The sequence below is a fragment of the Oreochromis niloticus genome, linkage group LG4, assembly GCF_001858045.2.
Source record: "Oreochromis niloticus isolate F11D_XX linkage group LG4, O_niloticus_UMD_NMBU, whole genome shotgun sequence".
Taxonomy (NCBI): Eukaryota; Metazoa; Chordata; class Actinopteri; order Cichliformes; family Cichlidae; genus Oreochromis; species Oreochromis niloticus.
In genome coordinates, this window is record NC_031969.2 from 11,500,158 (window position 1) to 11,524,489 (window position 24,332).

The 24,332-nt window shown below is 40.4% G+C and overlaps 1 protein-coding gene and 2 non-coding genes across 3 annotated transcripts in view; all 3 read left to right on the forward strand.

The window, feature by feature from the left end:
- The window catches only part of LOC102081722 (MKL/myocardin-like protein 1), a 32,628-nt gene extending 24,630 nt beyond the window's left edge, over positions 1-7,998 (forward strand). The window contains 8 exon segments of the mRNA XM_019357443.2: positions 297-1,244; positions 1,515-1,646; positions 1,648-1,713; positions 2,245-2,358; positions 4,642-4,785; positions 4,896-4,979; positions 5,118-5,166; positions 5,536-7,998. Coding sequence (XP_019212988.2) covers positions 297-1,244; positions 1,515-1,646; positions 1,648-1,713; positions 2,245-2,358; positions 4,642-4,785; positions 4,896-4,979; positions 5,118-5,166; positions 5,536-6,083 — 2,085 coding nt within the window. The 3' untranslated portion in view covers positions 6,084-7,998.
- A 14,898-nt stretch (positions 7,999-22,896) lies between these two features.
- On the forward strand, positions 22,897-22,968 carry trnap-ugg (transfer RNA proline (anticodon UGG)). Its single transcript has one exon. It is a non-coding gene; the product is annotated as a tRNA-Pro (tRNA).
- An 896-nt stretch (positions 22,969-23,864) lies between these two features.
- trnap-ugg (transfer RNA proline (anticodon UGG)) lies at positions 23,865-23,936 on the forward strand. Its single transcript has one exon. It is a non-coding gene; the product is annotated as a tRNA-Pro (tRNA).
- Positions 23,937-24,332: the final 396 nt, after the last annotated feature.

Here is a 24,332-nt window from a genome sequence, read left to right on the forward strand (position 1 = left end):
TACAGCACATGATTCCTCTTATTTTCGTACTCATCAACTGTTCAGCAGCCCCTCTGACACTATCAGCCTGGAAGAGTGCCCATGCATTAGATGCATTAGGCAGAAATGTTTAATGACAGAATAAAGGTGATCGCTCAGATCCCACACTGTAACAGAGGCACTCAACCATAGGTATTCAGGTTTTTCCTTTAATTTGTCAGCACCTTGTATATTGTAAGGTGAAGCATTATATAATTTAAACTGCAGACACACAGTTTGCTTTACACTTATAGATTACCTATTTCTTCTCTCAATAGATGAGTTCACCTCTCAACCAGTTGAGCCTCCAGCCATCTTCAGTTGCTCAGCTCTCCACAAACATTAAAAAAGAGCGTCGATGCTCGACTCCCGCTCCTTGTCAATACTCTTTAAAGTCTGCCTCTCTGCAAAGACACTCCTCAGTATCTTCAGGTGTCCCGGCCACTACGAGCACAGCTCCTGTACTGAGTGTTGATAAAGACAGATTGCTGCAGGAGAAAGATAAGCAGATAGAGGCGCTGACCAGGATGTTGTGGCAGAAACAGAGATTGGTGGAGGTGCTAAAAATGCAGCTGGAAAATGGAGACAGAGGAAAGGCTCCAGAGCCAATCAGTCCTCTCGGGGTAAAAGAAGAACCTCTCGATGAGCCCGATGTTGCCTTCTCAATGGACTTTGATCGATTTCCCTCTCAAAAATCACCTATTTCACAAGAGATGGATATTACCAAGGTAATTGTGAAACAGGAAGTAATCGAGGAAGAAGAAGTTAAACCTGAGAAAACTTTCCAGTCCCCAGTCACTCATGGATTGCTGCAGTCCTCAACCCAAACACAGGAGGAGCAGCTGGCTCAACAACACACCATACAGAAAGTCCTGCTGCAGCAGCAGCAGCACAACATCCAGAACCAGAATCAGACGCTGGAGAATCAACATGACCTGCAGAAACTTTGTCAGCAGAGAAAGAAAAAATCTCAAAACCAGCAAAAGCAGCTGCTGCTGCAGTCACAACAGCAGCATCAGCAGTCAAAGCATGTGCAACAGATGCAGCTGAAGCAACAGCTTCTGCTGAAGCAACAAAAGTCACACATGTTGCCACAGCAAATGAAGACTAAACAACAGACTAAACAACTACAGCAAATCCAGATTCAGACCAAAATACAGCTGAAGCAGCAACAGGTGCTCAAACAGCAGAAACAGCAGGTGAAGCAGCAGCAGCAGCCATCTAAGGTTAGGACTGGGTTTTATCTACAGTATTTGGGGGTTTTATTAAACTGCATTGCTTGTAAAGTTCTGCTGTTAAGAATGATCCTGAACAACCAGCTCTGGTAAGAATTTAGAATAAAGAGAATAATTATAACAATCATATCTAGCAAGCACTGAGTATGATGAATCAAAACAGAAGTTAATTTGTTGCCATGCTGGTATGAAACATGCAGCTAAGTGTAGACTAGACTGTGGAGTTTCCTCCCGTAAAAAGTTCTCTTTTCTGTTGAACAGGTGCCTCAAGCATACCTGAAACAGCAGTCAGGCTCAAGTGCCTCTTTCTCACTGGACCACCTTAAGATTGACTCCACCCCAACCCTGGTCACTGACACCAACGGTAACCATTTTCTGATCGCGCTGACCAATCACCCTGACTGGAAACAAAATAAAGGCCCCTGCTGAGGGAAAAGCAACCAATCACATTACACTGCAGGTACGTAAACTCAGTGTGCTGGCAATCTTGTTGCTTTTTGAGCTACAGAATTACAATTATAGTTAAATGTAAAGAATATCAAACAGTACTGCAATACTCAACATAATGTTTAAGAAGATTAATTTTACTAAGTTTTGCAATGATAGCATTAGTGTTAAAATGTAGAAAGACTGACTCAAAAAAGCTTTGTCAGTCATATTTACATAGATTAATTTATTATATAAATATATAGTGTGATATAGTCTATACAGCATTAATGTTGGCCACACAGGCACTGATCTCTGCAAAAAAGTATCAAGCTCAACTCAGCAAAGCTGTATTCAGATCCTACAGGTGGATGTTGCACTTAAGGCTGGCCTTTTTGTAGAAGCATTAGGAAGGCGAGTAGCTTTTAGGTTGGTGGTGTACAAAGGCAGACCAAAAACAGATAAGCAGATCATTGGTAATTGAGCTGGACTGCATGAAATTTGTTTCATTGCTTTGCTGTCCATTCACTTCTTACATTGATAACTACCTCATTTGTTCCTATAGCGACTCCAGTCTACTCCAGCCAAACTTCCAGGCCACAACCGTGTTAAGCTGTCCAGAGCTGATAGTAAAGCTCAGCAAAGCATTCAAGTGAAGTTTGTGAAAAAGCACACTAAGGTGAGGATTAAAACAAGACATTTCTGATATGATTTTGTTGCCCAGACTTAGGTAGTGTATACAATGGGAGAAATTATTCTTTGATTCTTTGATTCAATTATTCTTTGGGGCGATCGTGGCTCAAGAGTTGGCAGTTCGTCTTGTAATCAGAAGGTTGCCAGTTCAAGCCCCGGCTTGGATAGTCTTGGTCGTTCTGTCCTTGGGCAACAGAACAAAACCTCCAGCAGAACCAGGTTCAGGGAGGGGCAGGCATCTGCCACGATTGGTTGGGGTGAAGGGATGAAGACAGGACAAAGACACACTGTGGAAGAGAGCCAGAAATTGTTACTAACTAATAATTACATGCAGAGAAGTGTATAAACACATAGTGAGTCAAAAAGGTGACAGAAGAAGAAACACTCAGGTCATGATGGGAATCCCCCAGCAACCTAAACCTACTGGAGCATAACTAAGGGAGAATTCAGGGTCACCTGATCCAGCCCTAACTGTATGTTTTATCAAAACAGAAAGTGTTAGGCCTAATCTTTAAAAGTAGAGAGGGTGTCTGTCTCTCTCCACCTCTCCACCACCATGGGCCAAGAGTTGTCAAACGATGTCAATCTGCACAAGGCACAAGGTAAGGACCTGTTGAGGCGCCATGGAAGAAATCTAAAATGACCATCAATCCCTCTTGGTCTGCCACTCCATGTAAGATCTTTCCTCATGGGGTGAGAATAATCATGAGAAAGGTGGTGTATCAGCCCAAATCTACACAGGAGGAGCTTGTTAATAGTCGGAAGGCAGTTGGGACCACAGTCACCAAGAACACCATTGGTAACATGCTACACTGTAATGGATTGAAATCTTGCAGCACCCAAAGGGCTCCCCTGCTCAAGAATCCACATGTACAGGTCCATCTTAAATTTGCCAGTGTACATATAAATGATTTGGAGAAGGCTTGGGAGGAAGTGCTGTGGTCAAAAGAAACCAAAATCAAGCTATTTGGCATCAATTTAACTTGCCATATTTGGAGTAAGAGAAATGCTAAGTATGAACACCAATGCTACAGTCAAGCACGGAGGTGGAAACATTTTGCATTGGAGCTGTTTTTCTGCTAATACTACACGACGACTTCAATGAGGGGGCCAATGGACAGGGCCATGTACAGTAAAATCTTGGGTGACAATCTCCTTCCGTCAGCCAGAACACTGAAGGTGGATCATGAATGGGTCTTCCAGCAGGTCATGGAGTACCCTAGGCAGTCTTCAGACTTCAGTCTTATAGAAAATCTGTGGAGAGAGCTGAAGCTCTGAGCAAGGGGTCAAATTATTTTTTACCCCACTGTAACTATATTGAAAAACTTAAAGTGTTACATTTCACAGCTCTTACAGTAGATCAGTATGATCAATATGCCACTATGAGTGGGTTTTAGCTCAGAGCATATTTCTTTCGTAGCAAAATTTAGTAATAAAAAATTGCTGACTGTGAGGTATATAGATTATCTGTCAAATCTAGGATCTCAAGAGGCGCATCATCTTCAAGGCTTTAAGCAATATAACATTTTTAACTATCATTTATCTGTATTAGACTACAGTGAGAGAAAAATAACAAAATCTTTGGGATCTTTTTATTTGCTATCCATGAAGTTTCCCTATAAAAGATCTGAAGTAATTTTCTTAAATATTTGTACCATTCCTTTTTATATTTGATGAGACCAAGTTATACAATTTATTCTCAGCTAAAACCACACACCCCCAGAGCCATCTCCAGTGCTGAAACAAAAGTCTGTTAATGCGCCACAAAGAGATAGAGAAACATGAGAGTGTGAGAGAACTGCTCTAGTGAGTGCAATCGCATCGAAAATTAATGATGTATGCTGTTTGAGACAATGACAGCGGTCCTTGATAAGTCTCTGACACTAGCCTGATGCTGATTATTATTGCTTTGCTAATTACTCCTACGACATCCTCCATTACGATGATTTACGGTGTTAATGGAGGAAGAACAAAGACTCTATCGCATTCTGGCTAATTGAGATGCAGAGTATATCCTGCCGAGTGCAGGTGTGCTGGAGCGCGTGGTCACTGGGCCAAAGCCTGCCTCAAACACGTCAGGATTTAGTGGAACACTGTATCCTGATTAGCAATTTTTCCATGTCTCGTTATGCCTTCTGTGACACTTGATTTAGAACTTGTCTACATCTTATGAATAAATTTACTGGTAACTACATCAGTACTGCTGACTTTTATTACTTTTACGGTGCTTACAGTCCTTTCCAATTTTGTTCTTTAATTGAAAACACAGAATGGAGTACTTCAAGTGTCTGTAGAGAAACCACACCAGGGCACTGCTCAGTGTTTGTCAGCACCACCCAGTCTACAGCCATTCTTCAGGGACCAAGAGCCTGCTCCCTCAGGAAAAACCACCCCCTCATCTCCTTCTCAGAGTGTAAGTAATCCAGCATTGATGTGAATAATTTGTCATGGTGGGCCTGGAACAGGACCTGGAACTTTTTAGTTCTTCATTCATTTTCACTCACTTCCTCTTATCTCTGCCAGGAGGTGTGCCCAAATATGGATGACTTGTTTAGTTCTGTGTCTCCTGCTTCTGTTCAGACAGCGGCCTCATCTCCGGATGACAAAGTATGATGATTAAAAAAGACATTTCAGTTGCAAAATGTACCTTTTTTTAAACTATGTTTTTCATCATGGGCTTTCACATGAGGCATTTGTAACATATATTAACACTATATGTAATTTAAACATTTTGTTTCTCATCAGGACACAGATCATGAAGATGATTTCATTGACATCATCTTACAGAGAGGAGGTAAGATCTCATTAGAGATAGATAGATGGATGGATGGATGGATGGATGGATGGATGGATCATGCTTGAGCTTTTTGCCCTCAACAACATGTTCATTGTCATTTTCAACTCAATCTGTTTTGATTTGTTGTCACTAATACCTGCTGGGTTCTGTGTGGGGGTCATGCTGTTGGTCTCACTGCCTTTAGCCTTCCATGTATGCACATGGAAGGCTAAAGAGATATGCTCCAGAACAGAGCGAGCCACTAAATATAAATTACTGCAGATGGAAATAGAGAGAGATGTAAATAATCTTCTTTTGACCGTAATACTTGGTTTAGAGTTCTTTCTATTTTTGTTGTTTTAATATGATCTTTGTGTTTCCTTTCAGAAAACTCCTCTAAGCCTCCACCAGACCTCTCTCTGAACCGCCTTAATCGAGACTCCTCTGCTTCTTCCCTTCCTCCCTCGCCACTCCAGGTGTTGCTGCCCCCATCTCCCCCCATTCCCCCCAGCTATGGCACTCCACACCCTGACCCCTCTTTGCAGCCTGAGTTTCAAACTGTGGCCGACACCAGAGAACAGAAACAACACCTTAGTCATGATGGAAGTGGGCGCCTTGAGGACTTCCTTGAAAGCACCACTGGAAGGCCTCTTCTCGGGGTGGAGCCCGGAGGTCTACTCAGTTTGATTGATGACCTTCACAACCAAATGCTGTGCACTTCCAGCATTCTGAACCACCCCCCTTCTCCCATGGATACCTTAGACACGGCATCATGGGAGCAAGGGCTAGACAGTATGGACTGGTTGAATCTTACCACAGAAAGAGATAGAGAAGAGGGAAGTCCATCACTGGCTCTTCAAACTCCTCCTAGTGTCTTTTCCACAGACTTCCTGGATAGTTCTGACCTGCACATACATTCGGAATTCTCCCTATAGCCTAAAGTAACTGGAAAACTGATATCCTATGTAGATGGGTGCAGTTAGTCATTATGCAGTCACTTACACATAAAAACATGCAACTGATTGCTGAGGTTTCAGTATTTGATTAGGGCACTTAGTCTCTATGTTCTCATACACTTGCATATTAGATCTTCAAGAGCTTTGACCTTTGTTTATTTGTTCATATGCTGCTGTACTGATTTTGATGTTCTTATTAGGCAGGTCCTATATCTGTTACAGCAATTTAGCAAAGGTCTTGTTGACACTTTTGTGCTTTTAACTCCAACATAACCCCCCCAAAATATAAATTACTTTTATCTTGTCTTACCCTAGACACAATGTTCAAGTAAAGAGGTATAAAAAACTTACTTGATATTTGTCTAATGACAATGCAATCTCCTTGCTTGTAATTTAACTAGTAATCAGTAACCAAAGTTAAAGGAGAAACGTTTAAGATCGATGCCAATATTGGGTGAATTTAAAAATGAGATATTCTGATATTTCGGCTGATATTTTTTCTCCTTTCAGGCACGCAAAACACAAACAGATTTCCTTGATAGTTGCTATGTGTAGTTATTTATTTACTTGTTTGTACATTGCCCAACTCTGCTTGGACTAGTTGAACACCAATGCAACATTGATGTTGCAAACACATTTACTGCCAAAAGGGAAATTGCAAGCGCCCTTTGTTGGGGAAACTATAACATGGTTGAAGGGTGTTTCTCCCTTCTCTTCTTTACTTTTAAATTTTTCAGTCGTCAGCCAATAAATGTAGATACCAATAGATCATCAAATATATAATGCTGGCTGATAATAGTGGGATTTACAATGACTGTAGCTCCATGTTACGGAAATAACTTTGGATATTGTGCAGGCTACAACCATGAAAGATTTACTACTGTATTTAGTGCTAGTCAAGCTTACACACATTATGTTTGTGCTACTGCTCTGGAACTTTTCTCAGGATTTTTCAGGGATTCATTCCCATGAAAAATCAAACTGTTGATATTTTACAAGCATTTTCATGCTGGTACAGGATATGTGTATCGCTAAAATTAAGTACAAAAATCATCCAAGCACAACATCAAAACTTAGGTACACATTTAGCTTATGTAAAATGTTTGGAACAATCAGGAATTATTCCATCAAAATCAACAGTGTTACAATAACGGGAGTTTAAAGGCTGTATTTGGCTTAAGTCCCACAGTATAGTGGGGAAAAAAAACAATGACAGTGTTGGTATTAAATGTTGGTTTTATAAACCCAGACTGCGCAGCACTGTTTGCGTTTGAATGTATAAAACTATACAAAAAAAAGGAAATAGAAAATTGATCGAGACAGGAGCGTTATGGAAGGAAACTACTGAAAATTGTTGATTGTTTCATGCATAGCCCAGCATCTCCTAAAGAAACATTATATTCATTATATAGAAGATTAACTGTATGCCAAAGATAAATCCCTGGTTTTGTCAGTTTTGAATGTATATGGAATGTGAAAACTGATATGTGAGCTACTAGTTCTTGAAAATAATGAGGAAATAAACAATATAATAACAATGATCCAATTTATTTGGCACTTTTTCCAAAGAAAATGTTGAACTGATCAGTGTTTTTGACAATATAAAGTGTGATGCCCAGTGTTTTACTGTTTTGTTTGGGTTTATTTTAGAGTTCCAAAATTATATAAATGTAAATACATGAAACATTATTTTAAAAAAACTCTGAGCATTTTATATTTCTGTTTAATGTGTGAATGTGTTGGTATGATATGCTCACAGTGCTTCATGTTTATATACTGTATGGTATTTGTGGTATATTAGTGATCCCCTTTATGTTTGCTCTTGTTATAAATGATCAACGCACACATGATGATGAAAGAGAATAAGATATGATATAAAAGGAGAAACTCTTGATGTCTGATTTACTTTTTTTGAATTCAATTATTCTTAAAGGATTTTTGCAATTATTTTGTTTTTTACTTGTTTAGTTGTCCTGTACTGTATCAGTACTCCTACTGATATTGAGAGCCTTCAGTGCTGTAATTTCACATTTCTGACACTGAACATTTACCATTTCAGAGCACATTTGTTTCTAATTTTCTTCTTTTCTTCTTGTGTAATTCAGGTTTCTTGGTGCTGTTTGATCACAAATTAATTTGTCTTGAGAATAACAACAACAACAAAAAAACATTTAAAGGCAATGTAGACAACTATTATGATATCCATGAACACATATGTTGAATTTACCATGCACATGCAATATACATGTCATTACATTTTTAAGTGTGTTACTATTTATATTGTACTAAATGTGTAATGTTCTGGCTCCTATGAAAGAGCTGCTACTGCATTTTGAATTGGTTTTACGCAATACTAATATTTTATAAGTGTTGTGGAAATTGTCACAAGACCATGTTTCCCCTGTGGGAAAAAATATTTCAGGGACTCTGGTGTAGGTGGAAGAAATATTTATTGCATCTTAGTGCCAAAGAAAGGACAGTCCCAAAGGCTAGTCTTTTCTTTTTTAACTATTCATGTGTTGCTCTTTGTTTACTATTCTTTTCAGATGAAGAACCCGCTTCGTCTGTGCTTTCAGCTTGTCTAACCTTCAGGTTTCTACTCTAGAAGGAGAGTAGAAAGTGAACAGTGGTCCTAAGGTCACACATACAGTCAGGTGATAGCGATGCAAAGACCCTTTAGACCAGCGGTCCCCAACCTTTGTTGTACCACGGACCGGTTCATGTCTGACAATATTTTCACGGACCGGCCTTTAAGGTGTCACGGATAAATACAACAAAATAAAACCAGTACCAGTACAAAAAAGGAAGATTTATTCATAACACATGGAAAAAGAACCAGGGAAACTGAGTTAATGGAAAAACAATAAAAAATATAACAATAAAAACCGATAGAAACCTTGAAAACCATAAATTTCACACCTGAGCCTCAACTCTCGTGGCCCGGTACCAAACGACTCACGGAACGTAATAAACATTAATTACTCCCTGGAGAATGTAATATGTTACACTACTTATTACATTTCTTTTGCATTAGTTAGTAACATGTCCTAAAATACATTGTCAAATAATTACCAGTTAACAATAAGAACTTTGGGTTACAGTCCCACACACTGACACAAATCCCTATCCTAATGAGGACACCAACACAAGCCATCTTTCTTTTGGTGTTTGAATGCAAAATCTACAACACAAAGAAAAGTTGAAAACCTGCCCAAAGACACTCAAAACTATCACCACTCCTCTCTTTTTGTGTACAGCGCTGTGTGACTGTCTATGAAAAGCACTTATTAAATAAGCTTACTTACAATTAACTACGTACTTACAGTCATGGTACTGATACTGGCCATTGTGGACCTAGCATGGGTCTATTTTTATATAACTTTATCAATGTGGAAATAATTTGTTATATGTGGATTTTGAAATTCATAAAATAATCAAATAATCATATTTGTACCCACTATGATATATATGCTATAATAATATTAATGTAAAAGTAGACATGTTACAGTACATTTAATAAACTTGAACTGTTCTCTTGCACATACGGATTGACTTCTTGAGATAATCACTACAGCACACTCACACTCACTCAGCAGCAGAAGCTTTGATTCTATAAACCAGAATAAAACAATTTTTCAGTGAATTCATTCTTTGATTAGTTCCAGTTTGCTTGTTTGTTCCTTGATATTCTGACGTTAGCAAAGCCAATGATACTGATGATAATTGCAGGCTTATCTTCACACCCACAAGCTTGCTGTTTATTTTCAAAGATGCATTGAATCTCAGAAATAGAAATTCATAGAGACCTACAGGAGAGCGAGGAGTGCAATCCAGTGTTCATGCAAAGCAGTACACATATTCACTAGTGTGTGTCTCCTGAATGCATGTCAGTACTTGAACAGGGGGTGAATTATATGTTGTCACATCACTGATAACACAGATCACATATGAAACGTAACACAGATGAATACACACAGACTCTCACCATGAGGGAGATGGAGGTTTATTTGAAAATGATAGCATCTTCTATAGTCTAATGCAGGGGAGCGGGCACTCCACCGTGGGGGTCCATTGCCTTTCACTCAAACCCATAACATGGTGGCTGGTCTCCACCTTCATCATTCCTCCTTTTTCCTTCTCTCCTTCATTTCATCGTGGAAAAAAAGCAAATATTAAGGCTGGGTATGCGATTGAGGAAGTTGAGAAAAATGCTGAAAGGTTAAAGCTCTGAAGCAATTATGCAAATTATCACTAGGTAGCTGAAACTATACATGTACTGGCGGTTTTTCACATTTACTCCTCTTTATAGTATATCATTTTTAGCTGTTTTAAAATTCACTTAAGGAAAAGTGGAGATGTGGTTCAAGTTTTCATCTTGACTGACGTCAGTGCAATCAAGCAGCTTGCGTTGTCACACCAGACAACTTCTTCACTTCTGGAAATGTCCTTAAAGCTTCCATCCCGGCAAACTGTCCCATTATCTCGCTTTCCCTGACATGCAGAGCTTCACCTTTGGCATATGAGCCACAGCAGGGGGGTTTGATATTAGACAGCCTGAAGTGATTCTGCAGATGCTTTGATGCGTCTCAGCATTACAGTAGGGGGTCTGCTTGTGATGTGGAAGTATGTTAGCATTTCCAAACACAGACAGTAACACATGCATCCACAAATATACACAATACATAAATTTACAACATGTGGACTTCCAAGTACACAATGGTTGTTTTATAACACTCCTACAGGAGCACGAACTTATATTTTGAGAAGATTCAGAGTAACGTATGATTACAACATTGTGGTGGTAACAAAGGTCTATACTTTGCTAGGAAAAGTGGTACAGTGATAGTATGGCATGTTGGATTAAAATCCGATGGTGCTTCCTGATGGTACTGTTCAAACCATGAGTGTGTTTTACAGATGGTTCCTTTTCCTTCTTGAGCAATAGCTCTCCAGGTTTTCTAAAGGTCTTTCTAAAGGGGTTTTTTGGACATTGGCTTCTTTTTCATCCATTTTTAGTTGTTAGACATAATGGACCCATTAGCTAAGAACCTATTTAAAATTGTATTTTTAGGCACAGCCTGTCATAAAAATGTATCATTTGCTCCTATTCATTAGCTGAATGATCCCCTCTAAACTTAACCAGAAATTTCACATTTGCATTATTCACTCCATTAGACCTGTTGCCACTGATTTTCAGCCCAGTTCTTATGTAATTAGGCACAACAGCCTTTTGTCCCTGTTTCTTTTCATTAACGATGGCTTCTTGACCACCAACCTTCCACTGGATCCATTTCTCATGAGGCTTCAGTGAAGAGTTGGATCAACTGATGTACGGATGCATCTCTTAGGTCTGATTTTTGCTTGTTCTTGAATGGTTTTCAGGCCTGACACTTCTTCTTTGACCTCTTCCTGTCCAGCTTCCTCAAATTTTTTAGGACATGCTGCCCACCATGCTGAGATATGGCAAGTTTTCCTCTAATACCTCTTTGAGAATCAGCCTGTTGGTTCAAAAATACAATTTTAAACCAATTCACTAGCTGGGCCCATGTCTTCATTTTAGGTTTGACAGCATTTTAGAAGGTAAAGGTGAATGGCTTGGATATGAATTGAGCTGTGGTTTGGGGAAAGCCTCGAAGGGGACTGGCAGTGGCTCATGGGTCTGGCAGATCCCCATGTACTAAAAGTGAAGAAGTTAAAGAATTAAAAGGGGAGGGTGGGGCACGTAAACGAGAATGAACAGCTTATAGAACTGGGGGAACATGTATAGATAAGATCCAAAAGGAGCATGTTTGGAGGTGTGGTCCCGCTCCTGAAATTCTGATACTTTATCTCTAATTAGAAACTTTAACACAGTAGTACACTATGAGATACAATTGAAGACTTCCTGAACCTTTCAGTCTTTGAAAATCAGGAAGGAGCACATAGAATAGTAGACTACTAGATGACACAATAAATAGTTTTGGTTTATTCAGGAAGACAAATTCCTCAAAAACAAAAAAACATGTGGTGAAGATGAGTATAGGGTTGTAACCAACACAAAAGTGATGCAATTGGTTGTGTAGATGTCAGCCACAAACATCGAACATGACAATGACTGGTAGCAAGTGAACATGAAGATTAAAGAAGGCATATAAAACATCTGCAGACTGTTAACACCCACTGACTCAAACTGGATCAGACTCAGTCCATCTCCATCTGATGAGTCACTACTATTGGCTCAACAGTCTGTGTGTGTGTCTCCAGTTTAAGACAACAAAAGCACTGATGTGATGACCTCGTGACAAGCTGCTGTTGTTGTAGAGGACATTTGACAGTCCTTTAAAAGCTCAGGTTATTTCAGAGCCAACACCATGACTCCTCTGTGGTGGATGGAAGGGGTGAAATTAATTTAGGTTTAACAGATTGGGGAGAATATATCTCGCTCCAGATGACAAATAATATGCAAAATGTGGACCAGTCTGGAAACCAGTGAAGTGAAATGATGACATGTTTATAGTGACATACAAGGAGACACATTTATACAGATTTCAGCTCCAGCTGCATGTGTAGATAAAAATGCTGACACGGGCTGTCAGATACACATGTGAATGGGTAAGACATGCCTGCAAGTACATGGACACACATACAAACACACCAGCATTCACACACAGAAATAATACAATTCAGTTCAGTTTTATTTATGTAGCTCCACTTTACATCAGCAGCCATCTTAAGGGCTTTACGTTGTTAAGACCATGCAACTTCAGAGTTTACTCCCTCTGTCTGATCTGTACCCCTAAAGTTTGGTTAAAGACTGATTGCTGAGTACCATGCCCTGTTTGGAGAGCACGTAATGCAAATACCTCCTCAGACATCTATGTAAAGCAGTTAACAGAACTACGTGAGTGGACAGTGTGTAATTGCTTTGCAAATGGCCCAATTAAGCCACTAAATGCATAAAGCCATCAGCCTCATTGTGCTCTGCAAGAGTGCTTTTTGTGAGTATGTGTGTGCATGAAAAAGAGAGCGTGTGAGTGCAAAACAGAAGAGTTAAGATGCTGAGACAATCTGAAGTGTACTTGTTGCAGTGTGAGTGCAGGCCAGTGGGGAAGTGGAACAATTGTGCTTGGGCGCAAGAACAAGGCAACCATGCCCAGTGTGAGTAAACCCTTAGAGGCAGAACCTCAACACTCTGCTGTGATCCTGAAATGGATCTCTGATTTTTGGAAAGCAACAGTAGGGCTGGAGAACTCTTTTTAAACAAGAGTTCTCCAGTCAGTTTGCAATTTTGTGTGGTTGACATGACGTGTTTGTGCTGATATGCTGTATTAGGTTGTTTCTTAGGCGTCTATGCATTATTGCCAAACATCTCCACTTTGGTCTCGTCTGTCCAAAGGACATTGCTGCAGAAGTCTTGTGCTTTGTTCAGATGCAACTTTGCAAACCTTACCCATGCTGCTGTTTTTTATACAGGGAAGAGGCTTTTTCCCCGGGAACTTCTCCAAATGAACGATAACTGTTCAGTCTTTTTCTAATTGTACTGTTGTTAACTTTAAAATTTACCATCCTAACTGAGGCCTGTAGAGCCTGACATGTAGCTCCTCAGTTTTTTGCAGTTTCTCTGAACATTAGTCTGAGCTTGGGGTGAATTGGCTCGGACGTCCACCCCTGGGACGACATCCACAAACACCCGAATGCTCCAGGCTTGCTAACTGCCAAAACCTCCACTTTTATAGAGACACTCACACTCACTGATGACCAATTAATCAACTGCACTCAATAAGCAGCCCCTTGCTGCTATTTACCCCTTAATTCCTATGGAAGCAGCAAAGATGTATCTAATTTTTTTAGTGGAGTGCAGAGAATCCTGAGAAATCACTCTTTATCACATGACTGTACAAGCACATTCATACTCTTGTATTTATTGCACTATTGTTTGAACTAAGGTGAAGGTTTAGAAAATGAGGTCTGGCAGTCATGAGTTGTGTGGCTGGCATCAGATGAAAGTCACATTCAAGGGCAAACGCAGAAATGGCTGATTCGATCTATTAGTGCTTAGTTTCTGCCCAGTGACTCGTGTTGCGTCTCACCTTAAAAGACCTGCAATGATACAACTATAAGAAATGAGACGCTGAAATTAAATTCTGTTTATAATGAGTGGCCCTTATATTTAGGCTTCATTTAATACATTGTCTGATTAACTAAAACATCACATCTCAGTATCGACCCAAGCTTGGCTTAAGTGACAAAAGGATCATCGAAATCTACAAATGCATTAGGCAGCAAACTCCATTTAGTTTTTAATAACTTCACTGGTTCCTTTTTATAACATCAATCAATAATTTTACATAGTGAAGGGGTTCTCTCATAATGCTGAGCCCAACTGGAGAATTTTCCACCAACCTTCATCCCTGTCAGCTCTGTCAACACTTCATCATCATTTAGTTTTTATGGCTCACAACTTTACTGATTAACTCTCTTCTCAAACTTTGCTCTAAAATAACATCATATGCACCTGTCGAGCACCAAACAACAGGCAGACACATTTAGAGACCAGCTGCTGAACACAGCGGAACATTTAGCAGCTAAAGAGCCAGATACAGATGCCTCTGGAGACCACAGCAGCTAAGTGAGTGTTTAGTTCGGTGGACAGACACATCGCTGCTGATGTCACTCACTTACCCAGCAAAAAGTTGAGAAAAGATAAGGAGAACAAAACTTTCCACCTTTTTTACTTAACAACCCACTTTAGTCTTTTTAAAGGTCTGTGGACATTTGGTGGTTAGAGGGGCTGCATCTGCTGCATCTGTAAACTCTTGACCTACACATTCACCACATCAGCTATGCAAGGTGACAGCACACAAATGCTGAATGTACTGTTTGCTTCCCTGCAAGAGTGAGGGAAAAATCAATTTGCCAAATGTTTTAACAGGAAGTACAATATTTATGTATTTTCTACATGTTTTCTCTATTGGTGGGACTCATTCTAAGAAATCTGGTGAAGTTTAGCTGCCTGCAAGCCCCATATCAAAGGCTACGACATCACCTTAATAGACTCTCATGTACTAAAGTGCTTTTTTAACACTGTGTATCTCAGTTGCCATCTTCACCCCTTTGCAAAACTGTGAAAATGAGTGCTGCTGTTGGAAATAGTTGCAATCCCTATTTATACATATAGAGACAATGCCAAAACAGACAAAGGGAACAAAGAAAGTGCAGTTTTGAAAGGTGAGAGAAAAAGCGATATGGTGTGAGAGACTCCAGGAAGAGGTGAAGGGGGAGAGACAAGAAAAGAGAGTGTGTGTAAGGACACAAACATGCATGTGTTGGAGTGTGTGCACTAGAACATTTCGGTCCCACCTGGACCAGAGGTGAGTGTTTGGCAGTGAAAAATAAAAAGATATGAGCTAGTGAGAGAGACCGAGGGAGAAGACAGAGAGCTCAGGAGCAGGAGGGTGGAGAACAGAAATAGCTGCGGCCCATTATCATCACCTCTACCTGTCTGGCTGTCACACCTTTAATTACTGTTGCCACATTGCTGAAAATAGCCCTGAGTGAGGGAGGTGTGTGTATGTGAATGCGTGCGTGTGTTTCTCCTTGCGTAAGTATATTTGCGTACATAGCATCTATATGTAAAATATGGATTCCGCCCTATTTTTGTGCTTTTACACGACATGTCAGGCATGTCAACTCTCTATGTCTCACTGCCTGCTTTGTTACCGCGCGTGTCTGTGTGTGTCTGCGCACATGGCTGTTTGTGTGTACGCGTACGGCGATTATACCTCTCCAGTTAACCACCTGATGAGACGCTGCCTGGTGACAGAAGCTTAATCTAATCTTTGCCGTAATATGACAGCAGCATTTCTGCGAAACTACTGTCATCACTACACTGTTGAACTTCAGTGTGTGCATGTCTGTTTAAGCAAACTACAGTCACATACACATACACACACAAACATGCTCTTGAAAGCAGATATTTTTCAGAGAGATACAGTAAGTGTGACTTCATGTGTCGTCTTAAGCACACTGTAAGCAGCCGATGTAGGTCAGGCGTATTGCAAACTGTGTCTGTGACTGTTCTCTGACTTATGCTTGAAACCAAATTCTACCAGAGGGATTATACAGAGACAGGCCACCCACCAACCCACAAACACACACACACACACACACACACACACACACACACACACACACACACACGGGTGCATCATCATATGCACACATAAAGGGGCCTTTTAAATCTAGGTCAGCCAACTGGTGGAGACAGTACTGACCTTTACCACAAACAACACTACAAAACTACAGGTGAAGTAGCAACACAGCAAACAATAAAGGAAAATGAACCACCAAGTCTCACTGTTATTTGAGACTTTCATTGTACTTTTAATTTGTCTGACTAATAATATTTAAATCCTCACATGCTGCCAAAAAAACCCGTCTGACCCATCAGGGCATGAACCTTTGGCAGTGTCCTGTGGGTTCTGGCACAGGGACATGGATCAGGCTTGTTTAGGCTCATCCCATGGAGGCTCAATATGCTCTCTTGTGTGTGTGTTTCTTTTTTTTTTAATATAATATTATATTTTGGAGGAATGATGGAGTACATTGTCTAGTTTTAAAGCTATTGCTTACCTCCACCTTTAACCCTGTGTTTCACATTCACTTATCTGTAGGAGAACCCTTTTATGTCTTTGTGTCCTTGCCATCAATCTCAAGGTCTGTCTCTCTGTGTAAACTGCAGAGGCAGCATCATATGGCCACTGACAGCTTCCATACTTTCCCCCTCTGCCCAATAAAACTGCTGAACCCTTGCCAGAGCCTGAGAGCAGAGAGAGAGAGAGAGCCTGGTAGCTCTGCATCCAGGGCTCCCATCTGTTTACAGCAGTGTGCAGTTTTTCTTGTCAGCGTCTCTGTCAGGTTTATATGTTTGCTCTCAAAAGCCTTCATGTCCTTCCTTCCTTTGGTTATGGAGTGGGCGCCTTCAGCCATAAGGTGTGCTGTGTACTGTATATGACCGGTGTTTGTATCTAGCTACTGTATGTAAGTATACATCTAGTCTATAGCATGTTTGTGTTTATAGTACATTTTAATGGAAGATAAATTTAAGCATTTGCTTTAATGTAATCATCTCATATGATAATGTGCAGTATGTAGCCTGTGCTCTCTGTCCTGTGAGGTCACTGTGAGCAGCTAACAGATGGCAGCTGAACTTTTTGCTGTCTTCTCAACAGCTTATTCGCAAACTTAACTCATCTTCACTCATGTTGATTTGACAATGTCTGTATTTGGCAATCATCCCCAAAAGCCCAAAATCTTGACTCAAATTTGTTCTATAGAGTTTATATTACTGTTTTTAAAACTTTCATTATTATTCCCATGCCTATGACGAGTCACTTCCTTCACACGTTACAGCCTGCAGCTGTTGAATCCCCTTCACTTTTTGTATTCATTACTCACGCAGTTGAGTAATGAATTAAATTTGACACATAAACATACATTAAACATACATTAAATGCCTTGCTATTACAAACTGATGGGATTTTATACAGTTTAAAAAGCAAAGTCATTAAAAAACCCAGTCCATGCTCCCTAAATAACCCCCGCAAAGCTCTATGATAATAACTCATACATGATAAAGTGGCCGACTGTTTGAAGATCTTACCATCCAGCTAAACTGAGCATTTGAGCAAATCAGTCCTTGGTCAGGGAGGACTGCAAAGTCCTCTGCAGTGACGGAAGAACCTGTCAAAAGATAACTATTTGAGCTTCTCTCTGCCAACCAGGTCTTTATGTTAGTGTAGCTTGGCCCAAGGTATTCTGAGTAAAGTCCACTTGAAGTTTACTATATTATATTCAAAGAGCACTCAAGACACAATGGAAATCATGCTCTAATGTGACGAGTCAAAAACTGAAATATCTGAGCAGAACTCCAGGAGTCTATCAAACACCAAACAGTGATGGCCTCATGTTATGAGTGTGCTTCTCAACGGCAATGAGAAAACAGGATGACTCAATAATGAAAGGTTTTGGTTTTGGTTCTCTGACATCACAAAAAAGAAAAACTTTAGTCAACCAATTTAATTGACTATTATGGACCAGAGCAGCTTATTTCAAATAAAAGCAATGATTTACAAATGTGTTTGTAACAAACACACTCTTAAAAAACATATAACAGTTTCTACAAATGTGCAAATAATATAAAATCCAACTTGTGTGCTTATTGGTTGTCTTTGATGTATTAATACTCATAAAAATATGTTACGTCATGTTTTTGATTCGTGGCCCATAAAACATGCATTTGTCACCACTGCTGAGACAAACAGAGGGCCGAACGATCTCACCCTTATCTTTTTCAGACGCAGTCTTTTCCTTCCACCCTATCTGTCATGTGAGTTGCAAGATGCATGACTGTGGTGCAGGTGTTGCCTGACCTACTTTAAGTGGAGCACATGCACCCCCGCAATTAGGAAAAAAGATGAGAACAGCAGAAGAAAACAGGAGGAAATACTACCATCTTACTACAATGGGCAGTGCTGTGGATACTTACACTCTCGTGTGTTCCCTAAACACCAGTCTGCAACTTTCTAATCACCTACTGTTTTTCCAAAGATCCCTTCCACTGTTGTAAGTATATATTTAATTACTAAGAATCGGCTAATTACAAGCTGAGAATTTGCTGACCCTGCCAAATGTGTTTTTCCTTTTTTTTAATCCTTAATTGTGTGAGTACAAGAAAATAATTATTAGAATGTAATGTGTTAAATTTGAATAGGAAAGGATTTGTCTCTGTGTTTCAGTTTGGCTTAGCTGTAAGGCAAGGCAAGGCAAGGCAAGTTTATTTATATAGCACAATTCAACAACAAGGTGATTCAAAGTGCTTTACAGAGACATTAAAAACAAAAACAAATAAAAAGCATGATTTAAATTTGATTAAAACAAGCAAACAAACAAACAAACAAACAAACAAACAAAACAGTATATAAAATCAAATATCAAAACAGTAGATAAAATCAGAACAGTAGATAGAATTAGTAGTTAAAAAGTAGGTTTTGAAATTTAAACTTAAGTGTGGATTTGGTGCTTTATTCAAATGCAGCTGAGAATAGGTGAGTCTTCAACCTGGATTTAAATAAACTGAGTGTTTCAGCTGATCTGAGGCTTTCTGGGAGTTTGTTCCAGATATAAGGAGCATAAAAGCTGAATGCAGCTTCTCCGTGTCTGGTTCTGACTCTGGGGACTGATAACAGACCGGATCCAGATGACCTGAGGGATCTGGAAGGTTCATACTGGGTCAGGAGGTCACTGATGTATTTCGGTCCTAAACCATTCAGAGCTTTATAGACCAGCATCAGAACTTTAAAGTCTATCCTCTGACGGACAGGCAGCCAGTGTAAAGACCTCAGAGCTGGACTGATGTGGTCCACTTTTTTGGTCTTAGTGAGCACTCTAGCAGCAGAGTTCTGAATGAGCTGTAGTTGTCTGACTGATTTTTTAGGTAGACCTGTAAAGATGCTGTTACAATAATCAAGCCTACTAAAGATGAATGCATGGACTAGTTTTTCCAGGTCCTGTTGAGACGTCAGATCTTTTATCCTTGAAATATTCTTGAGGTGATAGTAAGCTGATTTTGTTATTGTCTTAATGTGTTTTTCTAAGTTTAGGTCTGCATCCATCACTACACCCAAATTTCTCGCCTGGTTTGTGGTTTTTAGGTGTATAGATTGAAGTTCTCTGGTGACCTGTAATCGTTTTTCTTTTGCACCAAAGACTATTACCTCAGTTTTATTTTTGTTTAGCTGGAGAAAATTGTGGCACAACCAGTCATTAATTTCCTCAATGCATTTACCAAGAGCCTGTACAGGGCCTCGGTCTCCTGGTGACATTGTGATATATATTTGTGTGTCATCTGCGTAGCTATGATAGTTTATTTTGTTGTTCTTTATAATCTGTGCCAGTGGGAGCATGTAAATGTTAAACAGAAGGGGTCCCAAGATGGAACCTTGGGGAACTCCACATGTGATACTTGTCTGCTCAGATGTGAAGTTGCCTATTGATACAAAGTATTTCCTGTTTTCTAAGTATGTTTTGAACCAGTTTAGTACAGTTCCTGAAAGACCTGCCCAGTTCTCCAGTCGTTTGAGTAATATGTTGTGGTCAACTGTATCAAATGCTGCACTGAGATCCAGTAAAACTAAGACTGACATTGTTCCACTGTCTGTGTTCAGACATATGTCATTAAACACTTTGGTCAGAGCGGTTTCAGTGCTGTGGTTCTGTCTAAAACCTGACTGGAAGGCATCATAGCAGTTATTCTGTTTTAAGAAGTAATTGAGCTGTTGAGAAACTGCTTTTTCAATAATCTTACTTAAAAATGGGAGATTTGAGATCGGCCTGTAGTTATTCATTTGTGTCTTGTCAAGATTGTCCTTTTTCAGTATAGGTTTAATTACAGCAGTTTTTAGTGATTCTGGAAACACACCTGATATTAAAGAAAAGTTGACGATCTGTAACAGGTCTGACTCCAAAGTCTTTGTGACCTTTTTGAAAAAACTTGTAGGCCCGAGAGTGTGTAACTGTTTAGAGAGAAAGGAATTTATTGACACTGGGGGTCTGCTGTCATAAAAGGAGACAGGAAGCTACAGTTGGGGGTTGCTGATGCTGATGCTTGTACCTTTAATAAAAACGCATAATTGTTATGACTTAGAAGTAGGTTTGCAGGAGACTCTCCACCTTATCTGTAAATGTAAAACAACAAGATGTAATATGTTAACTCTGTTTTCTCTGTTGTGTAGAGGCATTTGGTGTAGCTTGGGTGAGATTACTTTTATGACCCCCAGGAAGTCACAGACACAGACACACACACAGTGTTTTAACTGATATACTCCCACACCCACATGCACACTCGCTCACGTGCACACAGGTACACACAGGAACACGCACACAGTCACTCACGTGCACTCACACATACACATGGGTACATGCACACACAGGCACTCACGTGCTCGTGTACATAGACACAGACACAGAGTTTGCAGCACACTGTGGGGGTTTTATGATGGGGTCGCTCCTATAAAGCTGCCTGGAACTAACAAAGGGGTGAAGATTGTTTCAGAGGGACACCGGCCTCATCTTCCCTTCTAGAAGTGCATGCTTAAATGAAGATGAATGAAGATGAATAAAGATTTTGTAAAATAACTACTGAGTTCCGGTGCCATCTCTGGATCCCTCGACGAATAAAAGAACCGGGGCAAAACTGATTTCGCAACAGTTGCTATAAGCCAAGCCAGGTAGGTGCTTGTGGAAAAGGGCTATTACAGCTCACAAGGTCTGATTGAAATTGAGGCATTTCAATGTCATTGTAAAGAAGTGAAACTACATATGTCAAGGTCTCACAATGGTTTCACCCGAAACCTCTGCTGATAATTGCCCAGGCCTTTTTTCACACCTTGGCTCATGTGATATGTTTCATAGTTGGTCAACGACCATGGTAAGGACAACCCCCTATGGGGTTTCAATGCCTTGGACTCTGCACCATTTAGTGTTAGAACTAACAAAGGTTCTCAGATGAGAGGTGAAAGGTCTTCAAGAAACTTAGAGAATTCCAGCTGCTTTCTATCAAAGCTCATCAGACTACCATGACCTGGATGACTGGGAACCCTTTTTTTCTCATTCATTGTGTGCAGTCTCTCTGGAGTCATCCCTGTTGGAGCTTGTCAGTACTAAAGGCCTGACATTTAAAAAAAAAAAATGGATAGTAAAGAGGAATTAAAATTATTCTTGCTTGAATTTGAAGGCCGATTTAATTCTCTACTTTCAGAGTTCCAGACGTGAGTGCAGGCTTCCTGTGGCTCGTTGGTCTAGGCGTATGAATCTCGCTTTGGGTGCGAGCGGTCCCGGGTTCAAATCCTGGATGAGCCCCCTTCACGTCACAATCTCTTAGTTTCATGGAAACCTTTGGCTAGTTTAATTCATTCTGGGTCATCGTACATTTGTAGTTTGCCAAAACTTTCAATGTGATCTGTGACACCAATGTGTCATTCAACATCGGTGCTTTTGATTTTGTTAAGGAGTCACTCTCATGACTTATTGAGTGATGCCATTGACTGCACAGGCCCTGACATGCAATCTGTACATGTCACATTTTGAGAGTGACTTGGAAACCTTACTGAGCAGGTACTAGAAATACCCGGTAACAGGTACTACCACCTAATGGAAAACCCTAAAGACCGAGCTGAGTCAAGTTAAGCCAAGCCAGGTAGGTGCTTGTGGAAAAGGGCTATTACAGCTCACAAGGTCTGATTGAAATTGAGGCATTTCAATGTCATTGTAAAGAAGTGAAACTACATATGTCAAGGTCTCACAAGGTTTCTCACAACCCGAAACCTCTGCTGATAATTACCCAGGCCTTTTTTCACACCTTGGCTCATGTGATATGTTTCATAGTTGGTCAACGACCATGGTAAGGACAACCCCCTATGGGGTTTCAATGCCTTGGACTCTGCACCATTTAGTGTTAGAACTAATGAAGGTTCTCAGATGAGAGGTGAAAGGTCTTCAAGAAACTTAGAGAATTCCAGCTGCTTTCTATCAAAGCTCATCAGACTACCATGACCTGGATGACTGGGAACCCTTTTTTTCTCATTCATTGTGTGCAGTCTCTCTGGAGTCATCCCTGTTGGAGCTTGTCAGTAGTAAAGGCCTGACATTTTAAAAAATGGATCGTGAAGAGGGCTTAAAAACATTCTTGCTTGAATTTGAAGGCCGATTTAATTCTATACTTTCAGACATCCAGACGTGAGTGCAGGGTTCCTGTGGCTCGTTGGTCTAGGCGTATGATTCTCGCTTTGGGTGCGAGAGGTCCCGGGTTCAAATCCCGGACGAGCCCCCTTCGCATCACAATCTCTTAGTTTCATGGAAACCTTTGGCTAGTTTAATTCATTCTGGGTCATCGTACATTTGTACTTTGCCAAAACTTTCAATGTGATCTGTGACACCAATGTGTCATTCAACATCGGTGCTTTTGATTTTGTTAAGGAGTCACTCTCATGACTTATTGAGTGATGCCATTGACTGCACAGGCCCTGACATGCAATCTGTACATGTCACATTTTGAGAGTGACTTGGAAACCTTACTGAGCAGGTACTAGAAATACCCGGTAACAGGTACTACCACCTAATGGAAAACCCTAAAGACCGAGCTCATTCAAGTTAAGCCAAGCCAGGTAGGTGCTTGTGGAAAAGGGCTATTACAGCTCACAAGGTCTGATTGAAATTGAGGCATTTCAATGTCATTGTAAAGAAGTAAAACTACATATGTCAAGGTCTCACAAGGTTTCTCACAACCCGAAACCTCTGCTGATAATTACCCAGGCCTTTTTTCACACCTTGGCTCACGTGATATGTTTCATAGTTGGTCAACGACCATGGTAAGGACAACCCCCCTATGGGGTTTCAATGCCTTGGACTCTGCACCATTTAGTGTTAGAACTAACAAAGGTTCTCAGATGAGAGGTGAAAGGTCTTCAAGAAACTTAGAGAATTCCAGCTGCTTTCTATCAAAGCTCATCAGACTACCATGACCTGGATGACTGGGAACCCTTTTTTTCTCATTCATTGTGTGCAGTCTCTCTGGAGTCATCCCTGTTGGAGCTTGTCAGTAGTAAAGGCCTGACATTTTAAAAAATGGATCGTGAAGAGGGCTTAAAAACATTCTTGCTTGAATTTGAAGGCCGATTTAATTCTATACTTTCAGACATCCAGACGTGAGTGCAGGGTTCCTGTGGCTCGTTGGTCTAGGCGTATGATTCTCGCTTTGGGTGCGAGAGGTCCCGGGTTCAAATCCCGGACGAGCCCCCTTCGCATCACAATCTCTTAGTTTCATGGAAACCTTTGGCTAGTTTAATTCATTCTGGGTCATCGTACATTTGTACTTTGCCAAACTTTCAATGTGATCTGTGACACCAATGTGTCATTCAACATCGGTGCTTTTGATTTTGTTAAGGAGTCACTCTCATGACTTATTGAGTGATGCCATTGACTGCACAGGCCCTGACATGCAATCTGTACATGTCACATTTTGAGAGTGACTTGGAAACCTTACTGAGCAGGTACTAGAAATACCCGGTAACAGGTACTACCACCTAATGGAAAACCCTAAAGACCGAGCTCATTCAAGTTAAGCCAAGCCAGGTAGGTGCTTGTGGAAAAGGGCTATTACAGCTCACAAGGTCTGATTGAAATTGAGGCATT